The sequence below is a fragment of the Lottia gigantea genome (assembly GCF_000327385.1).
Source record: "Lottia gigantea unplaced genomic scaffold LOTGIsca_17, whole genome shotgun sequence".
Classification (NCBI taxonomy): Eukaryota; Metazoa; Mollusca; class Gastropoda; family Lottiidae; genus Lottia; species Lottia gigantea.
The window spans coordinates 27,847-48,909 of NW_008708133.1; the positions used below are offsets into that span (position 1 = coordinate 27,847).

General features: G+C 31.6%; 2 protein-coding genes across 2 annotated transcripts; one reads left to right on the forward strand and one right to left on the reverse strand.

Annotated features, from left to right (window-relative positions):
• Positions 1-4,064: 4,064 nt before the first annotated feature.
• On the forward strand, positions 4,065-6,626 carry LOTGIDRAFT_158354 (hypothetical protein; the record flags this gene model as incomplete). The annotated part of the gene is made up of 5 exons (XM_009051522.1): positions 4,065-4,155; positions 5,022-5,163; positions 5,656-5,804; positions 6,012-6,147; positions 6,371-6,626. The coding sequence occupies 5 exons, from the start codon at positions 4,065-4,067 to the stop codon at positions 6,624-6,626; spliced, it is 774 nt and encodes a 257-aa protein (XP_009049770.1).
• Positions 6,627-8,073: 1,447 nt separating this feature from the next.
• On the reverse strand, positions 8,074-19,749 carry LOTGIDRAFT_113335 (hypothetical protein; the record flags this gene model as incomplete). Its single annotated transcript, XM_009051523.1, has 12 exons — positions 8,074-8,286; positions 8,604-8,686; positions 9,074-9,225; positions 11,321-11,383; positions 13,911-14,045; positions 14,290-14,390; positions 14,540-14,632; positions 14,846-14,970; positions 16,789-16,915; positions 19,099-19,140; positions 19,355-19,422; positions 19,671-19,749. Coding segments are annotated over 12 exons (1,281 nt in total), but the record flags the coding sequence as incomplete, so codon positions are not given.
• Between the last annotated feature and the right edge of the window lie 1,314 nt (positions 19,750-21,063).

The following is a 21,063-nucleotide window of genomic DNA, read 5'->3' on the forward strand; positions in this document are numbered from 1 at the left end:
TTTCGCTTCATCTAAGACGCCCGGAAAAATGCCTGGCATTAATTCCATTAGCAGTGATTGAAATGACAATTAAAGACTAGTCTTCTGAGGGGCTCGGCCTTACCGGTCAACGATTACAGGTAGATCTATATTGTCAAAATTCAATAAAGTCTTACTGACATGTAACTGACTTTAAGACAGACGTGTATAAAATAAACTCAAGTCTGTAAAGAATGAATATAATATGAACATTGATTTTTTCCAACAGAACATCTCTAAACTAATATTACTGGCTATGTCTAATCAATATATTACACTGTAGTTGGCTAATACTATTCATTTATAAAATTATATAAACCAGTATTAAAATGACATGCAGTAACCAGAGCCAAATACTGATATTGCTGCGATAATGATTGAAAAGATAATGATTGAAAAAATAGAGCCAAACCAATGGTCATAATGAATATTCACAGGATTTAATTTTGATTTAGAACCTAATTTTAAAGGATCAGTGTACTTTGTCCTTTATTTGAAAAATAACATATGATTTTGATCTGGCCTTTCAATTTGTAACCAAGGTAAATATTTCAAAGCAGGAAATTCTGGCTACAGTTAGATAGTATCCTCTTTAAGATTAGCTTCCTGAGCCTGGAGATATACAATAGTAACATGTGTTATCTCTTCACTGTGGAATTTATAAACTTTCTTCAGCTCATTATCAAACACCTTTTCATCAGTTCATTACTACTAGATACCATAAGTCTAGGTCATACTGAGGTTTAGTGATGTAAAGAATCAGGTATTATACATGAGAATCCATAACTTATGTGTGCTATAAGATAGTAATGTTAAAATTCTCTTTCATACTCCGAATTTCATATATTTTGCTTGCACCTAGTTCTGTTAAAGTTACTGTTCGGCAGCTGTAAACATCAATGATCTGCTGTGCTGATATAAATTAAACAAGCCTGTACATTGCCCTGAATATCAAGTCAAAGTAGAACTAATTTTTTTGATGAAAAGAATTTCTTAAAAAAATTTTAAAGTCTAGATCCAAGAAAGTGAAAAGAGAAGTTTATATTTAAAATATCACCTTAGTTCTATCATACTAACATCTGTAATAATAGTATATAGGATCAGATTTTATTCTTACTATTAACTACATTGGTGTTACACAGCATCAGTACACTCAATACAATCTGACAGTAGGATACTGGACATGTACCAGGACAGTTCTTTGTAGCCTTAAGTTTCCATGTTGTTTCCTTATGGGTGTATAGAATAGAAAATAAAATGAATGTAATCAATAAATTCTCCTGCTGGTCCTTGTCCCATTGATAGGTGTTTGTAAAAGTCTTTTAGAATATCTGTCCCAAAATCATGTGAAGAAGCTCAAGCACTTAGTAGCGCTACAAATGCCTTTTACTCTGTTCTGACAAAATTTAAGTCTAGAAAATAAATTTAATGTACTGGTAGTAGATTACAAATAAGGGAAACAATATAGTCTAGTTGTTTTGTAATAATCTGAATAATTGGTCCACACAAACTGAAAATTTTCCATTAGAAATTCAACACCAGTCCTGATTAACTGTGTTTTAATTAATACTTATAAAATAACATGTCAACTTGTTCTGTACAACATAAACATAGGTTTTTATAGCATAAGACAGGGAGAGTGAGAAAATAGGTTGTACTAAACTAATTTCTAAATATGATTTCTATATATTTCTACTCTAAATTATGTGGCAGAATTCATAATATTTCAAGGGAGGGGAGGGGAGAACCCCATATGGTATAGTTGCACCTATTATACTTCCATAGAGTTCTCAGTCCCGACAGTTTTCCCAATATTAAGTCAATCTACCCCCTATTTGTAACCCAGTTCCAGGGGGCTGGAGACAGACCTATATAATTCAGCTGAATAGACTGATTTGTTCTGGCTTCATAAAACCTGAATTTCCTGACTATTAAGTTGTCTAGAGTAAATCAGAAGGTGATTAACTGTTGTGATTATTTATTTAATTCAATCTGATGATAGAATAGTTAGTTAAACCAAGTTTGACTGGAGAATGATCATTGATTTTTATTAGTATCCATCAATTTAATTGTCAATGTCACGTTATCATCCGATATCATAGATGGAGAGACAAACTAACTCCTAACATCATAGCAATTCCTTAACATGAAGACTATAGTCAAAACAAGCTGATCCCATAGGAGCTAATCATTGAAAATGTCAACTATAGAGTCAGCTATCTGTATTTCTTTTTGAGAAAAATCCCTTCTTATGAGGGATGTAAGGTCCGAAAAATAACTCAATTAAAACTGTTAGTATCCTTATTGACTTCACCTTCAAAATTTTTCTTCTGTCATTCCTTTATAAATAATTTATATAATAATACTGAACCCTTTAAGTTAATATTTATATCAGGCATGAAGAAAAAAGAATTTTCTTATATTGTTATTCCTCTTCACAAAAGAGGATGCTAAAAACCTTAGAGGGAAATACTCTGGAATGCTGTGTGATCCTGGCAAGAAACATCTCCTTGTCAGTGATGCAGGTTGTAGGTGCTGATATGGTAAAAGTGTCTATCTGTTTGTTACAGATCTCACAACAGTACAGTTTTTAATGATAGCCATACTAACAACTAACATTTTGTTCTTTCACAAAATTAACCTTTAGGTTTCCTATTCACATTTAGCTTTCTTTGAATTAATTTTGATCATGACTAAAAAGGTGTAGAAATATAGACATATGGAAACAATCATCATTTAAGTTAATACAACATATTAATAGTTACCAGAGCGAAACAAGTGGGTCTTTACATGTTTATTAGTCTGCATAGTGTAAATAAAAAAAAATCTCAACCCTTATTTTATATACAGCTTTTCATTATGCAGTCGTTCAGTTTTGATCCCACTTGTTTGAAATGGCATGCCTATCTTTTGCATGTTCTAGAAAAATGAAAAGAGCTTGAATACAATGTTATGAACCTTAAGCCCCTTCTACAGGATCAAACATTTGTTCAAAACATTGTCATACATTTGTATGACCGTGTTGTGGACAAATATTTGATGGTCTGGACAGCTTTCCCAACAAAGTTGAACATGGACAAACATCTTTTCAACAAATGTTGGCAATATTTATATTAGTTATGTCTTTTACAAATCAGCAGTTGTATACATGTCATGTGACGTTGCTTTCAGAATAGCACTGATCAACTGTGAACAGTTAATGCAATACATCTCATTTCTGAATCTTTGCAATTAATGGAACCAGGGTGATAACTTTATCAAGGACAATGAGATAAATGCCTCATACTGAAAAGTAATAATAACAAATACAAATACACATTTTGCATGACAGATATATAATATAATGATTTTATCTGCTTATTTGACATGTATGGTTACCTTTTGAAGTTTACCAAAACCTCGTAATGAAAGACAGTATTGTTGCCTCATGGAAAAAAGACCCTAGTTAGGCCCTGACCATATTTGCTAATAATCCATTGCCGAACCTCTCATGCTCTCCTGTTTCGCCTTTGTCAGACGAATAATTGTTAAAATAATAACCGGTGCAGCAACACCACAATGCAGATTGATTAGAGCAACTATGTTGAATCATTTTCGACCCAAAAATAGTATTTTCTCTCCATAATTAGTCATACACAGTCATATAAATGTTGGATCTGTTAGACAGAAATCCACAACAATTTTGGACATGATCATACAAATGTATGATGTTTTGAAAAAACGTATGATAGTGTAGATGGGACTTTATGATACCTGATGTAGGTAACCATATTTTTATCATATTCTGTAGCTACTATTTAATCATGTATATTGTACAGTTTTCTCATAAGAATATGTGTCTTTTTAATAATTTGTGAATAATTTAGAAAAACTCTTTACAATCCCGTTAACTAAACCAATTCAATTCAGGTTACCATTTTGGTAATATCAATATCCAATATGAAAATCTTTCTTTGTTTGAAACTCCTATAGTATTAATATTTATATTAACATAAATCTTTATTAACTCAGTTTTCAACCTTTAGGCTTAGGAAATACAGTATGTGATGACTTCCTTTACATGTCATGATCTATGGTGCATAATCTACAAAGTTCATTATAGAAAAGCTTTATATAATATAAGTCATGATTGTGAAGGTAACATATGGTTACCAGACCAAGTGGTTGAACAGATATGCCAGATTTTCTGACTTTTACCCCCTATCCACCTTTTCATTTCATTGTAATCTCCTATCCACTTTTGTATCTCATTTGATTTTCTTTCCCATCTCATATCGTTTCCTATGCACTTTGTTTCTCATATCATTTCTTATGCACCTTTGTATCTCATATCTTTTCCTATGTACTTTATATCTCATATCTTTTCCTATTTATTTTATATCTCATATCATTTCTTATGTATTTGGTATATCATGTTATTTCCTATCCACCTTTGTATCTTCTTGTGTCATTTCTATCTACTTTTCCATCATATGCCATTTATCCGTCTTTCTATCTCATGTCATTAACTCTCCCTCTCATTCTTTTCCATCTTATGCTATTTCCTGCCCACCTTTCCATGTCAATTACCTAAGTGAAAATCTACGTAAATTGTGTACTGGTGACCTGTAAGCTTAAAATTATGCTAGAGCTATAAAATAAATTACATGATGTATGGACAATACTGACAATATATTCTGACATGAAATTTTGTTTATTTTTTCACACCATTGAACAATAAAAAATAGTTCACTCAATGGTAACCTATACCATATGTTTTTATTTGGTATAAAATACCAGTAAGAGTAAAGCATGTCAAATTTCATTGATATTATTAGGTTAGATTTATACCATTCTTTCAACAATACAGAATTTCAACAATACAGAAACAATTGTGAAATGTAATAGAAAACTACAGAATTTTCTCACCCTTAGATTCTTCAAAAGTAAATTAAAAAATGTTTAGCCATCATCAGGAATGTAAACCACCTTGAAATGTTCCCAGATTTCAATTTCAATTTCAGTACTGAAAACTGCTGCAGAATGTCCACTTAATGCTATGTACCAAGCTCAGATGTGTACTGCCACTTTGGGTATAGGACCACCTCAAGGTCCAACACCATTTGTTGAAAAGGGAAAAATTGAAATAGCCAAGTTATCTTGTAGGTGAGGTCATTTTTCAAGAATTGTATTGTTTTTTAATTTTTTTTTTAGTCCTTTTCCTTATTGTTTTCAAGATTATAAAAAGATGGACAGCCCCATCGTGAGGAAAGATTTGGTGCACAGCCTGAATTTTACTCCCCATCAAGATCAGTGAAATTTCTTTTTTATGAATATATCATCTGAGGAGAATTGCAGTTATTGGTATCAAAAATCAATTAGAGAAACATGTTCTTATACAAATATACTGTTGGTGGGAACCAATTAATAAGCTAAAGTAAACTTGTGTAGTCCCTTTAATATATAGATATAGTTGTCTTATTCATTTTACCAACTGAAACATCTCAATTTTACCTATTGATTCCTAAAGTAAAAAAAATCCAACTATATAAGTGACCTCAATTTGATCTTGATATCTCAAATATGCAGGAGAACCCTAATATAGGGGAAAATTAATGGCCTCAATGAACTTATTTCAATTTTTTTTTCTATTTTTAGAGAGAATCGTCTAAATAATGCTGTTCAATGTTTAGAAGAAATAATGAATGCTTGTCAGGGAAACACTGAACGAGAACATTTTTTACGAATGATGATAAATGTGGAAAGTATTAAACGAAGCGTTCAATATTTCTGTGATAATTTACATAGTAAGTATACAACAGCATTGATGTTAACAAAAAATGTGATATTTACAGATTTACAGACAGGCACAAATATTTGTGCTCTACTATAAATTGCAGCAAAAAAACATGTATCTCATTTAACTTTAAAGTGTTAAACAGTAAGAAATAATACTTTGTTTCATTCCTTATCAGATATTTGTTGTTTTATAATTCAATCTTTCAATATTTTAGTATATGAAGAAAATGCTGAGTGTGTAGCTGATTCTCATGAAGATCAAAAAAAGTGTGCTCAAGATGTTAGAAATAATTTTAAAACAAAAGTAGACTCAACATCCAATATGGATGTTATGATGACATCAACCTGTAGGTAAGTATAAGGCCTATCAATTATTATCAATTTAAAAGGCTTTATCTTAACAGCTGACTTAGGAAGATATTTACCGACTCCAGAATGGCATACAAGCCTACAGCATATCTAAGCAATTACTGAAATTGACACCTTTTAAATTGTCCATCAAGGTTAACATTCAGCTCAATTTAGTTCGTTATAAGCCATTTTAAAAATAAACATAAAATCATTTAAATTTCAGATTTTACAATATAGCTGTTGGTTGTATACAGACTATAGTGAGGCCAAAATGTGGCAACGATGCTGTAGATATTGTGATAAAAATGTTGCAAGGATTTCAACCACCAAAATGTAAAGAATTAGATCTTGAACCAGGATATAGAGTGACATCAGGTGACCAAGATAATTCAGATAACCAAGGTTCAGATGCTAACAAAATATCCCAATCAATCTCTGTATTATTGCTCTTGAGTTTTACTATCAAGCTATTTATCTAAATTTTGTAATTTTTTTTTTATTATAAGCTAACTGTGATAAATAGAGCAAGACAAGTCTTAATAATATAATGAAATATAAAAAAAATGTAAATCTAGCTGATAGAAAGGTAAATCTAAGAACATGACACTAGCTAGAACAATGATTGTTAATGTTTAAATTAGGGCCTCTAGTGTAAGTTTGAGACTTAAATCAGAATGAATATTAACCCTGGATCATTTGAGTGGGAATTTAGATTATCTAGGTTAGATACTGATGGATGTTTGCTAGCTGGAACTGACATAATAAATTATGATGTAACAAGTACTTATTTTTATTTTCTTTTGATAAATATTGATTTATGTGTATTATAGAATAATACTTAATTTATCCATGAGATCCATAAGTTTATTTACAAACTTTGTTTATAATATTGTTATTTTGGAAATGCTCATTTCATTACGATCTGAGATACATATATATTGTGCCTTACAAAAAATATTGATCAGAACAGATTAAACCTTACAAAAATATAAACGAAATTTGTCATTGATAAAGAATACAAATTACAGCCAAAGATTTAGATTTTTTCTAGAATGTTTTCTATTCAACAAAGACTTCTAGTTTGACTTGTATCTGATTAACATATTTTTTTTGAATTAAATTATTTAAATTGTCTGTATGTATTCCTCTATCTTTTATATCTTAATATTATTAAATATATCTGTACATTTTTTAAATTGAAATACAATAATTTTTTTTGTGCTCACTTTTTTCTATGAAATTTTGTAAACTTAAAAAAATATCATCAAAATGGACATTACCCTGCAGCAAATTGTGCAAGAATAGATTGTAAAATAATGGATTGTGTAGCATTCCTTCACACTTTTACTAGAGGACAGTATCCTATACATATTTTGTTAAAAATCCACCAGTTTTGTTGACATTATCAGCATTAAACTCATGCTCAGCCTTATCATTATGAATATCCATATTCTCATTTTCAAGTTAAATTATTTATGAAGTCCTTTAAAAGACATAAGACACTGAATCCTTGCATATATTACAAATTGGTCATGATTTAATTTTCGTATTATAACTTTCACAGAATAATTTAAATCATATCTTATAAAAGGTATTGTTGGTCTATCATTTAGTGTATCAAATCGCAACTTCAACTTTGCAGCCCTACCCTATATAATTATATGCATGTACAGTAAATATCATCCAAATTGCATCAATTATGTATGATTTTGATAAGTTTCCACAGGCAAAGGGAAATAAATATCATTCTATAGTAATTGTGAGACTGCATGACTAATTTCTGAGCATGTAATGAGTTGATAAACTACACACATATTTATATAGATTCTGTATTGAAATCTTCAGTAACATTACAAATAGTTTCTATCTGTAACTATTGTAGCGGTATACATGTTGGGTTCAGTTAACATTAAAGAGAAAACATTGTCATGACGTAGTAGACTGAGGTACTGTCTCTGTCGTCTGATCAGACTTTATTCCATTCTGTTTTTGATTGTCTTGATAATTTAAAGGTATAATACACACTGAATTCCTAGCTTCTTTAAGTCTCCACCATCTTCCTAATTTATGTTCCTGACCAATTCCAGCCACCAGAAATTTACCATTATTAGAAAACTTTAAAGAATTCACGAAGCCTTTCTGTAAATAAAATTATTGCACAGATTGTAAATGACAATGTTTGGAAACTGTATAGATATTGATGAAAATGCTAAAGGAAGTAAAATATTTTCTTTCTGCACCCCCTTTGAGAAAAGGAGGACTACACTACTTGGTGTGCAATGGAAGAATTCAGCCACACTAACCCCTCTTAATTCAAGTCTATGTAGATACTGTTTCACCCTAAGCTAGAACTCTAGCAAACATTTCATAGGTTTTTAACTGATAACCGGCAACCAGTTTCTGAGCTATTGTCTAAAATACTGAGACTAACTTACAAAATAAAAAGGTTAACTTACTATTGGCAGTGTAAATAACAATGATAAAAATCTCAAGTCTTTACCAACTTTCCAAAATCTAATACAACCATCTTTAGATCCTGCTAATGAATATATATCATTACTACTTTTTCACTCTTTCTAACTTATCATCAAGTAATAATATGAAAAAGTCAAGTTGAATGAATAAACGGGTAGCACAGTTGACTAGAATCTCTACATGACATTGTGGGTTCTAATTTGGGTCAGTGTGTGCAAGTATGGGGACCTTGAGTAAATCATCTCTACTCAATATTCCTCAAAATTGTCTTCGTAGTCTACTATTTTATGGTCTTGAATCTTTCTTTTGATTAACAGTTGTCAACAAGTGTCAACTGATCTACCACAATTTTCTATTATTATTCCAATACAAAATCAACTCAACATCTTTTAGTGATGGTCAAGCCAAACAACTCGCAAGTGTGTAACAACTTATTATAATAAATACATACCCGATACAATTAAATCAGAATATTGTAATGAAGAAACAGAAGTGATCCAATTTTCTTCTGTTATTATCTTTTCACCTTCTTTCTTTTCACCATGAGCTCCAAGTCTAGTAAATGTTGGTTTCTTTTTAGTCACATTCCATAAACAAAGTGCACTGAAATAGATAAAACAAAATATAATACATGTATACAAATTATTCTCTTTATCTGTTGAAATCAATATTTCTTATAAACTAGTGTCCAAAAGAAACAATACCACCTGTTTGCAACGACATAAAAGAAAAACTAAACAATGCAGAAGTTTAGGATTGGTGTTATGCTTTTGAGAAATCCTTTCACAACATCTGTACAAAAATTTCATTTCAATAAAATCTGTACAACCAATATGACAAGCCTTTAAAGATGGGTGGGGTCGAAAAAAGAACATTTCGTTAGAGCACTGATCACAGAAACAACGGGAAATGTCACACCACACGTCACAAAGTCAAGTCAGTAGCGGGTATGTGAGCATCAATACATGCCAGAACATGCCTACGGACTGATGCCGTCAAACGTCTGATGACGTTGGGAGTGATGCGTTGCCATTCCTCGAGAAGACATCGTTCCAAGTCCTGGACGTTGACTGGAGGCACACGGCGACGTCGGATTTGCCGATCGAGGTGGTCCCATAAGTGCTCGATGGGATTCATGTCCGCGAACATGCGGGCCACGGCAAAACCTGTACGTTGGCGTTGGCAAGGAAGTTCTGTGTCAATCTTGCTGTGTGTGGCCTTGCATTGTCATGTTGGAAAAGGAGTCCAGGAGGCTGTTGCTGAATAAAGGGCACCACAACAGGCCGTAGGATGTCATCAATATAACGCTGTGCATTCAGGTTTCCACGAATTACGACAAGCCTCGTTCTGACGTCACCACATATGCCACCCCAAACCATTAACCCTCCACATCCAAACGGCCGGACCTATTGGATACAGTTAGGTGCCAAATGTTCACCAAATCGTCGGTATACAAGCTGCCGTCCATCGTTTTTGAAGATGAGGAATCTGCTCTCATCAGAGAACATAACACGTGCCCAGTCCAGCCGTTGCCAACATCAAACTCGCCTGGCCCAGATCAGTCTGTTGTTCCGGTGTCGAGGCGTCAGGAGCGGTCCGCGGTAGGGATGACGTGGCCTGATACCATACTGCCGTAGTCTCCTGTAGACGGTCTGTCGACTGATCCTGTGTCCCAGTGCTGTAGCCGCCGTGGACGTCGCTGTTACGGTTCGGTTCCTCAGGTGTAATACCCGGATGTAACGATCTTCACGGGGCGTGGTTACTCCTGGTATCCACTCCTGGGCCTGTCTGACGTCTGACCTGTCTGACTTAACCGCTGCATCAACCTGGTGATAGTGATGCGTGCGCAGCCCAACCTTCTGGCGACGTCGACGTGTGTCGCTCCTTGTTGGACCATTCCAAAGGCTCTCTCTCGATGGCTGTCAAACGTGGCATATCTTGTGTTCTTTTTGTTGCTGTGATATCAACGTGTCTGATCAGCCGTTTTATACAGTTTTTATGCACGTGCAGAACATGCTAGAGAGGGAAATGTCACTTTCACGAAATTTACGTTTTTTCCCGGAAGTGATCACGTGTTCCCGGTATTTTTATCGGCTATGCTGTGTTTGGGATGTGCAATACGAATTGGCATGTTTTCATATTAGACAATTCACTTAGTAAAAAACAATTTTGAAAATAAGTTGGTATCGTATCTTTTGGACACTAGTTTAGTTAAATCTTCACAAAAATAAAGATTTGTATGACCTATGTAATAGACCTTAGACACCTCGTTTTTGAGACACAAATAACAAATTTTATAACGCAAATGACGTTAACCATTGAAAAGATGTAACATCACTAAACACCCGATCCTTCCTTTCTCAGAAATGTGTGAAGGTAAAATTTATCTGAAAGTATCATGAAATAGCTAACTCAATTTCGATTGTAAAAAATATTGTTAGTTTTGAGTGGGATTGGAAAAGTAGGGTTTAAAGAAGTTAAAGTGGTGATTTTACTGCAGTGACATAATGTTACTTTTGTTTGTTTGTGTTACAGGCCTCGTTCTGGATTCAATGTGGATAAGATCTATAGACATAGACTACACCTGATCCTGATTATATCAGAGCAGATACTAAAATACATCAATCATACCCATGACAATGAGTCACAAAAGTGAGTGATGTAAATAAAACAATGAGATGTGGTGGATAAAACTTACTTATTATCATGACCTGTGATAAAACTTGATTCATCTATTAACGATACACAATCTACACATCCTCTGAAATCATACATTCATATATCATAATGTTAAAGATAGTGGACAACAGCCATATACGCCCACCACGGCATGCGGATGGTAAAAGCGAAACATCCATTTTAAGTATCATCAAAATCGGTGCGATAACTCCTCAAAACTGACTAAGAGGCCTAAATCTTGAAAAAGCCTTAAATTATTCAGAAGTAAACTAAACTTTCTCAAACCTTTCGATTTAGGTCCAATAACATCCATTTCAATTTTCATCAAAATCAGTTGAAAACTAAGAGAGTAATAGCATATTCAAGATTTTGGGGCAAGGGCAATAACTCTGCTTCTAACGGTCGAAAATAGCTCAAATTCAAACTTGATCTTCGTTTTATGAATATGTATACACATACTGAATTTCCTTTGATTCCATCAAAAAATCTAGTTTTTAGAGCGATTACAAGCAAATGTTGACGGACGGAGGTGCTGACAATATACGTCCACATGGAGAGATGTGGGCGTATAAAAAGTAGAATCACAATCACACATTCCCTGAAATCGTACATTGTAATAAAATAAAACAACATCAACAGCTGATCTGAAATCATACATTCAAACATTATAGTGTTAAATAGTAGCATCATAATCTAAACAGTCTCTAAAATCATATATTGTAATAAAATAAAACAACATCACCATCTACATATCCTCTGAAATCATATATTGTAATAAAATTTAACAACATCACAATCTACACATCCTCTGAAATCATACATTGTATTAAAAAAGATAGGTTGCTAGGAAAGGTAACATACGCCCACTACAAGCTGTCAGAAATATGAACAGTATTTAGTGACTTTATGATTTTATGAATTTTATTATTCTAAAATCTTCATAATACATTGTTGCTTATACATAATACATATGTTGTTTATTATATTTATTACAAATTTTTTTTTTTAATCAATATCAAAAACCAAAAAGCCCTTCATCAAAAAGTCATTGTATTAGAACTTCACTAACTTATCATCAATTTAAATGATCACAACAAATTTTATCATAATCGCATGAAGACAATAGGGCAATAACTCCAACTTTTAGCTCTTGAAAACTCTAAAAGACAAATGTTCAACCTTCAGCGCGGTACTGAATAATAAAATCCAACAAGAATTTAAGAGCTAATATATGAAAGCATTTTAAGAACGAGGTCAATAACTCCTATGAAACATTTTTGATTTTTTTGATTTTAGAAAGGGTTCATCCATGATTGATAAACAATTTCACCAAGTTTTCTCAAAATCCCTCAAGAATTATGTGAGCAAGCTAAAAAAATGGAACGTGATCTCAAGAACAGAGGCAGTAACTCGTACTCGATTTTTCTGATTTTCAATAGGGTTTATCCTTGGGTGATAACAAACATCCATAACAAGTTTCTTCAAAATCCGTCAAGAATTATGCCTTCTAGAGTGTTTACGAGCTTAAAATTGAACGCGTTTTCAAGAACAAGGGCAATTACTTTCTAAATATTTTTTGATTCTTCTGATTTTCAATAGGGTTTATCCTTGGGTGATTATGAACACGCACACCAATTCTCGTCAAAATCCGTCAAGAATTGACCCTTCTAGAGTGTTTACGAGCTAAAAATTGTCCTTCGGTGATTACGAACACTCATACCTAGTTTTGTCAATATCTGTTAAGAATTGTGTCTTGTAGAGTGTTTACGAGCAATTGTAGGCGTATAAAAATCAATTGAAAACTATTGTGTTCACAAACAAATTGTAGCAATAATTCAAAAATCGTTCATCTAAAAATTGTCAAATTCGAACTTGAACAAGATCTCATGAATATAAATCATCACACCAAATTTCATTTAAATTGAATGAAAATTGTAGTTTCTATTGCGCTCACGCACAAATTTGGACATGTTTTTTTACTGGGTCAAGGCCCTTGAATATAGGTCAGAATTATCTTGCTTAGATTAAGGGAGATAACTATGTTTCAATTTCTAAATGTAAACAAAGAAGTACCGTTAGTGGATAATTGAATTGATGATTAATTTAACACTTATAACAGGTAATTAAGGGATTATCAGATTATCGGGTTGGTAATCAAGTTATTGTAATACCAAGTAGTGATTAATGGATTTATATTTCATTAGACTAGAGTTGTCATTAAATTTTGCATTTAACCGACATTGAAAGCCATGTAATGGCTGACCTATACTTGATGTCCAATGGAGGATATTGACCGTCGGTCATTTCAGCAGCCCTGTCGGTCATGTACGGCATATAGAACCAAATCAACATCCCTGGTCAAGGGCAATAATTCAAAAACAGTTTATCGAAAAATAGTCAAGTTCGATCTCATGATGTAAATCATCATACAAAATTTATGTATAATCAAATAGAAACTGTAGTCTCTATAGTGCTCACAAGAATTGTGAACGGACCGACAGACAGGGGCAACAGCAATATACGTCCACATTTCTATTTGGGCGTATAAAAATCACTTAAGCACATACAAATTATGAGTATGATAAAGTGTATCAATGAAAAAGTCATACCTATTACTGTTAAAAACAAGCTGTGATTCTTCTACAACCTTCCAGATTCTTACACTACTATCTCTACCACCAGATGTTATAGCTCTTTCTCTGCTTAAACTATCTATATCTGTTATACTGTCTTGATGACCAAATCTATATCGTTGTTAATTCAAAATATATAATCTTTAATCTACCAGCATGAGAAATAGAATAATAATTCATAACAAGTGTAATCTATGACAAAGCTCTTGGCTTATTTATAAAAAATGTTAAAGAGTGCAATTATCCAGTTTTTCATATTTAACTTGTCAAAGATTTGCATAAAAAATTAATTTGCTCTTCTTTAACATTTCATAAGAATTGACAAAGTTAAATTTCACAAGTTTTATTTACTTACAATGTTTCAACATAAGACATTTCATCTAAATTCCAAATTTTAACAGATCTATCATGAGATGCACTAAATAATTGATGACTGCCTTTTCTGAATGACAAACCCTGAAATTACACAAAATAATTGATTACACATTTTATCTTTTATCACATACTGGAACAATGTATAAAAGTTAACATTTAATGATATTTTACTAAGAAATGAACAAAGGGTGATATAATCAATCTTACAACAATAATATTCTGATACTTACTGAAACAGGTCCTCTATGCCCACGAAATGTTTTTATATGTTTGAATGTTGATGGATCCCAAATCTGTACCAGATTATTCTTATCACCAGAGGCCTTAAAAAATAAAATAAAATTTATCTATATTATTCACAATATCTGAGTGGGGGTTCTCAGTTTTTTAAAGTTACAAATTCTAAGTGAACATAACAGATAACAGAACAAAAACTAAAGACCTTTAATATCAAGCTATATCAGCATTAACTGACCTATGTGCTGCAGTATATTTAGTTAATGGTTATATCAATAAATAATAATAATATATCTTACTAAATATTTATTGTCTGTTGTAATAGCTAAAGATAATATGTGCGCTGTATGACCAATATGTGTTTTTTCTGTACCTTTTCTACCACCAGGTATTGTCTGTATTTTCTTACAGTTCTCTACATCCCCTAAAATTAAAGATAATAGTAGTTGAAATATGATTCAACTTTGTACTAAGAGTGCACAATGGAGGATTTGTGACTTTTCTCAAAATACTTCCAGTTTCATAATAGAACAACCTTTCTCAATATACCTCGAATTAATAATAATAGAACAACCTTTCTCATTATAACTCCAATTAATAATAATAGAACAACCTTTCTCTATATACTTCCAATTAATAATAGAACAACCTTTCTCTATATACTTCCATTTAATAATAGAACAACCTTTTTCAATATACCTCCAATTAATAATAGAACAACCTTTCTCAATATTTAATAATAGAACAACCTTTCTCAATAAACTTCCAATTAAAAATAGAACTACCTTTCTCAATAAACTTCCAATTAAAAATAGAACTACCTTTCTCAATAAACTTCCAATTAATAATAGAACTACCTTTCTCAATAAACTTCCAATAAATAATAGAACTACCTTTCTCAATAAACTTCCAATTAATAATAGAACAACCTTTCTCAATAAACTTCCAATTAAAAATAGAACAACCTTATTCAATAAACTTCCAATTAATAATAGAACTACCTTTCTCAATAAACTTCCAATTAAAAATAGAACTACCTTTCTCAATAAACTTCCATTTAATAATAGAACAACCTTTTTCAATATACCTCCAATTAAAAATAGAACTACCTTTCTCAATAAACTTCCAATTAATAATAGAACAACCTTTCTCAATAAACTTCCAATTAATAATAGAACAACCTTTCTCAATAAACTTCCAATTAATAATAGAACAACCTTTCTCAATAAACTTCCAATTAATAATAGAACAACCTTTTTCAATAAACTTCCAATTAATAATAGAACAACCTTTCTCAATAAACTTCCAATTAATAATAGAACAACCTTTCTCAATAACCTTCCAATTAATAATAGAACAACCTTTCTCAATAAACTTCCAATTAATAATAGAACAACCTTTTTCAATAAACTTCCAATTAATAATAGAACAACCTTTCTCAATAAACTTCCAATTAATAATAGAACAACCTTTTTCAATAAACTTCCAATTAATAATAGAACAACCTTTTTCAATAAACTTCCAATTAATAATAGAACAACCTTTCTCAATAAACTTCCAATTAATAATAGAACAACCTTTCTCAATAAACTTCCAATTAATAATAGAACAACCTTTTTCAATAAACTTCCAATTAATAATAGAACAACCTTTCTCAATAAACTTCCAATTAATAATAGAACAACCTTTTTCATAAACTTCCAATTAATAATAGAACAACCTTTCTAAATAAACTTCCAATTAATAATAGAACAACCTTTCTAAATAAACTTCCAATTAATAATAGAACAACCTTTCTCAATAAACTTCCAATTAATAATAGAACAACCTTTCTCAATAAACTTCCAATTAATAATAGAACAACCTTTCTCAATAAACTTCCAATTAATAATAGAACAACCTTTCTCAATAAACTTCCAATTAATAATAGAACAACCTTTCTCAATAAACTTCCAATTAATAATAGAACAACCTTTCTCAATAAACTTCCAATTAATAATAGAACAACCTTTCTCAATAAACTTCCAATTAATAATAGAACAACCTTTCTCAATAAACTTCCAATTAATAATAGAACAACCTTTCTCAATATTTAATAATAGAACAACCTTTTTCTATATACTTCCATTTAATAATAAAAAATAGAACAATCTTTCTCAATATACTTCCATTTAATAAAAGAACTACCTTTCTCAATATACTTTCATTTAATAATAAAAACATACTTTCTCAACATACTTACATTTAATAATAGAACAATCTTTAGATGCTGAGTATATAAAGTGATCGTCAGGGGAGATAACAAGACAGGTTATAGATAATTGATGTCCTCTTAATACTTTAATTAATTCGCTGGAGGGACATATAAGCTACAAGAAACAATTATAATGTAAGTAAAGGGTGAAGACATTAATATAGATTTGATTTCAAGGTTGTGCTTAACTTCTTAATAATTCATTCCAGGATAAATGATCTCATATAAGTCATTGTACAACATTTATTTTTCTCAACAAGCTCAACAAGTGGTTGCCTAGCAAGATACGCCCACTTTCTTGATACATTTTCAGTACATCAAGGGCAGTCACCTCTCTGTGTCAAATCATACCAAAAATCTAATTTGTGCAAGATATTGTTGATTTAAACAAACACACATTATTTAATAAAATTCTGACATAAAATGTCACCTCTAACCCTAAGAAATTTTGATGCGTTTTTACTAAGTCATGGGCAATAACTCAAATTCCGTTGATCGAAAGATTGTCAAATTTAATCTTGACTAAGATCTCATCATTATAAATAATCATACCAAATTTCATTTAAATCGGATGACAACTGTAATCTTTATTATATATTTTGATGCGTTTTTCATAAGTCAAGGGCAAAAACCGTTAATTGAAAAATCGTGAATATTGAACTTGTCCAAGATCTCATCAATATAAATGAACACACCAAATTTCATTCGAATCCGATGAAAACTGTAGTCTCTATCACGTCCACAAGCCAATTGTGGACCGACGGACATGGGTGACAACAATTTACGTCCACATTATAACATGGGCCTATAAAAACAAATTTCCCAGCTTCCCTAATTAAATTAATACATTCTTTCCTGTTGAATAATAATAATAAAATTGAATATCAAATTACTCAAGTAGCTTTTGTATATAATAAAGAATTTTAACCAATCATAATTTTAAAGGCTGTATAGTGAAAAGAGACTTATTGACCAAAATTGATCGATCACTCTATCATACCATCTCCATCATTGTTTTACAGTTTTACTTGCTGCGAGCCTATGTTATATTTTATAATCCCTTCAAATTGCATTAAACAGTAGTTCAAACTCTATATCGTAGCCTGTAGGGTGAGCACGAGTCAAAAAAGTGAAAAAACACAATATCGGAGTTTTATGCGATATCTCTCAAGAAGATAGCTTGCCAGGCAATGTAATATACGCCCACTGGCAGCTTTGATTTTGAACATAAATATTTAGCAGTACAGTAACAATCACCAGTATAAAATATTCAACCTTCAGTCATATACTTCTTTTGAACTCTTTAGGGCTATACTGAATAATATTGAGTATGAGTTATTGCTCTAGTTCTAGAAAATGTGGTCAATCTTTAGCACGTGAAAACTCAAGAAGACAAATATTCAATCTTCAGCGCAGTAATGAATAATAAAACCAAGTTTTGTCAAAATCCAGCAAGAATCATGCCTTCTAGAGTGTTTGCGAGCTAAAATTTGAACGCGTTTTCAGGAACAATGCCAATTACACATACTAAATATTTTTCGATTTTTCTGATTTTCAATAGGGTTCATTCTTGGGTGATTACAAACAAACATACCAAGTTTCGTCGAAATCAGTCAAGAATTGTGCCTTGTAGAGTGTTTAAGAGCAATTGTGGACGGACCGACGGACAGACCGACCGGCCAACGGACCGACGGATTTCATGTGGGCGTATAAAAATCATCAGATCCTCACCAAATTCAGCTTTGATTTCGAATAAAAGTATTCAATCTTCAGTCATACACTTCTTTTGAACTCTTTAGGGCGATAGTGAATATTGCCCTTGTTTTTGAAATCTTTAGCTCGTGAAAACTCTAGAAGACAAATATTCCATCTTCAGCGCGGTACTGAATAATTTTTCTGATTTTCAATAGGCTTTATCCTTGGGTGATAACAAACACTCACACCAAGTTTCGTCAAAATCCATCAAGAATTGTGCCTTTTAGAGTGTTTACAAACAAACAATTGAACGCGTTTTCAAGAACAAGGGAAATAACTCATACTAAATATTTTTCGATTTTCTGATTTCAATAGGGTTCATCCTTGGGTGATTAGAAACAACCATACCAGGTTTCGTCGAGACCCGGGTCTAGAATTGTGTCTTGTAGAGGGTTTACGAGCAATTGTGGATGGGCGGACAGACCGACGGACGGACATGGGTGACGGCAATATACGCCCCCCATTTCATAAAAACTATATATATTTGACTATGAACTATTTAGAGTGATAATCATTATTATAAAAACTATTAGAACAACTTACTTTATTGGCACGTTCATGATAGATCTGTTTAGTTCTCTCTAACTGAATAAATAAAATAATATGTACTAATTTCTTTATAAAACTTTATGTTGTAAAATTCCATAAAAATTCACTTCTTTATTCTTTACAAAAAAAATAATATTTTCTCATGGTTGAGACATTACTAATTTACTATAGCACTCTATCAATGACTATCATAAAAGATAATAAAAGGTTAATAATGAGTTTAAGAATTAAAAAAGATAAGAATACAAACTGTTTCTTGTCTTAATCTGGAAGCAATAATATCATGATCTATTTCTTCATCATGTAACTTTTCACTTTCTGCAACAAAATACAAGCATGGTGAAATAAGGTACCTATTTAACCTATTTCCTAACCTGTCTCTTTAAATTGTACTCAAGGTTTCAAGATGCTAATAAATTGGCAAAATGCAATTTGGCTTTAAATCAGAATACGAAGTTTCTATAATATCTTAATCTTTGGTTGTCACATCTTAATAACTTAATCAATTTCTCTTCTCTACAGTATAATATTTTAATTGTTAATATGTACAAACATTTAAAACAAACCTTCTTTTTTAATTTGTTCAATATATTGCTTGGCCAAACGTATTTTTTTCTCTTGTGCTGTTTCTTCACGTTCTTCTTCCGAACTAAATTCTACGTCTCCATCCTTATCTAAATCACTTTAAAACATAATTACAGTGACGTACAGACACCAAAATAAAAAAATACTTTTGGAGGTCACAGTGTGTCACACATAAGTATAACTTCAATTATTTACGGGAATGTAACAAAAATAAAATAAAAATATTACCCTATCCCAAGAGTAAGATTGATGCCATCAAAATTTTATGAAATATGTGAAGAAAAGATAGCTTGCCAGACAGGGAAATATACACCCAGTATGAGCTGTTGTAAATGATAACAGTTTTACTAACTAAAATAATTTTTTTTTAACGTATTAATATCTCATCAATTTAAAAGTTATATAATTATACTGAATTTTATATAGACACAGCTTTATGGAACAACAATCACTGGTTAAAGTTTTATGCAACGTTTCGACGTGTTTCCCCCGTCATCCTCAGGCACATTATTCCATAAAGCTGTGTCTATATATCGTACTCACAATTGCTAAATGCCATTCAAAGACTTTATACTGAATTTCACTCAAAATCTTATACCAATAGCATTATGATTAAAAAGTAGCCTCAATCATGTCTCAAAGCCAAATTAGAGACATTTTACTAAATTATGTGGCAATAACTAAAAATTCACTGAATAATTGCAAACTAGATTCAAACTAGACAGAGATGTCATTTACATACACGCAAACTATAAGAACTGTAGCTTTTATATCTATGTAGCCTCACCTGTCTGTTTGCCATGTTTCTTATAGACAGGGGCAACAGCAGTTATTATTTATTTGAGACATCATGGCAATGTGCATTCAAATTCATGTTCTATACAAACAGACTACTATTTTCTTTGGTTACCAAAAAAAATGTGCCATAAGTACTTAATCTATATATACCTGTTTTCAATGTCTGAATCACTATCAATATTTTCATCATCTAATTTTCGATGCTTTACTTTAACTGGCTCAGGACGTTGAAACTTTTCAATGGTTCTCTTTACTGGCTAATAAAAGATGTAGGTACAACAACATCGATCTCACACTCATTTGTAAATTTTATGATAACAAGTTAAAAAAATAAACAGAACAGATGTAAAGAAATTGAATGCAACAAAATTTTAAATATTTTTTTTCATGTCTTTTTGAAAGGGGAGGCCTAGCTGTCAGTAACTTGGGTTTGATGAAAATTTTAACTGATGCAAAAAAAATTGAAATATGTTTTTACGAAAAATGCTGAGTAGCCTTAGTGTCTGCTGTTCCTGTAACTATAGCAAAACAGGTACTAAACATTTATCATGCTCGAATTAACTATTTTCACTGTAG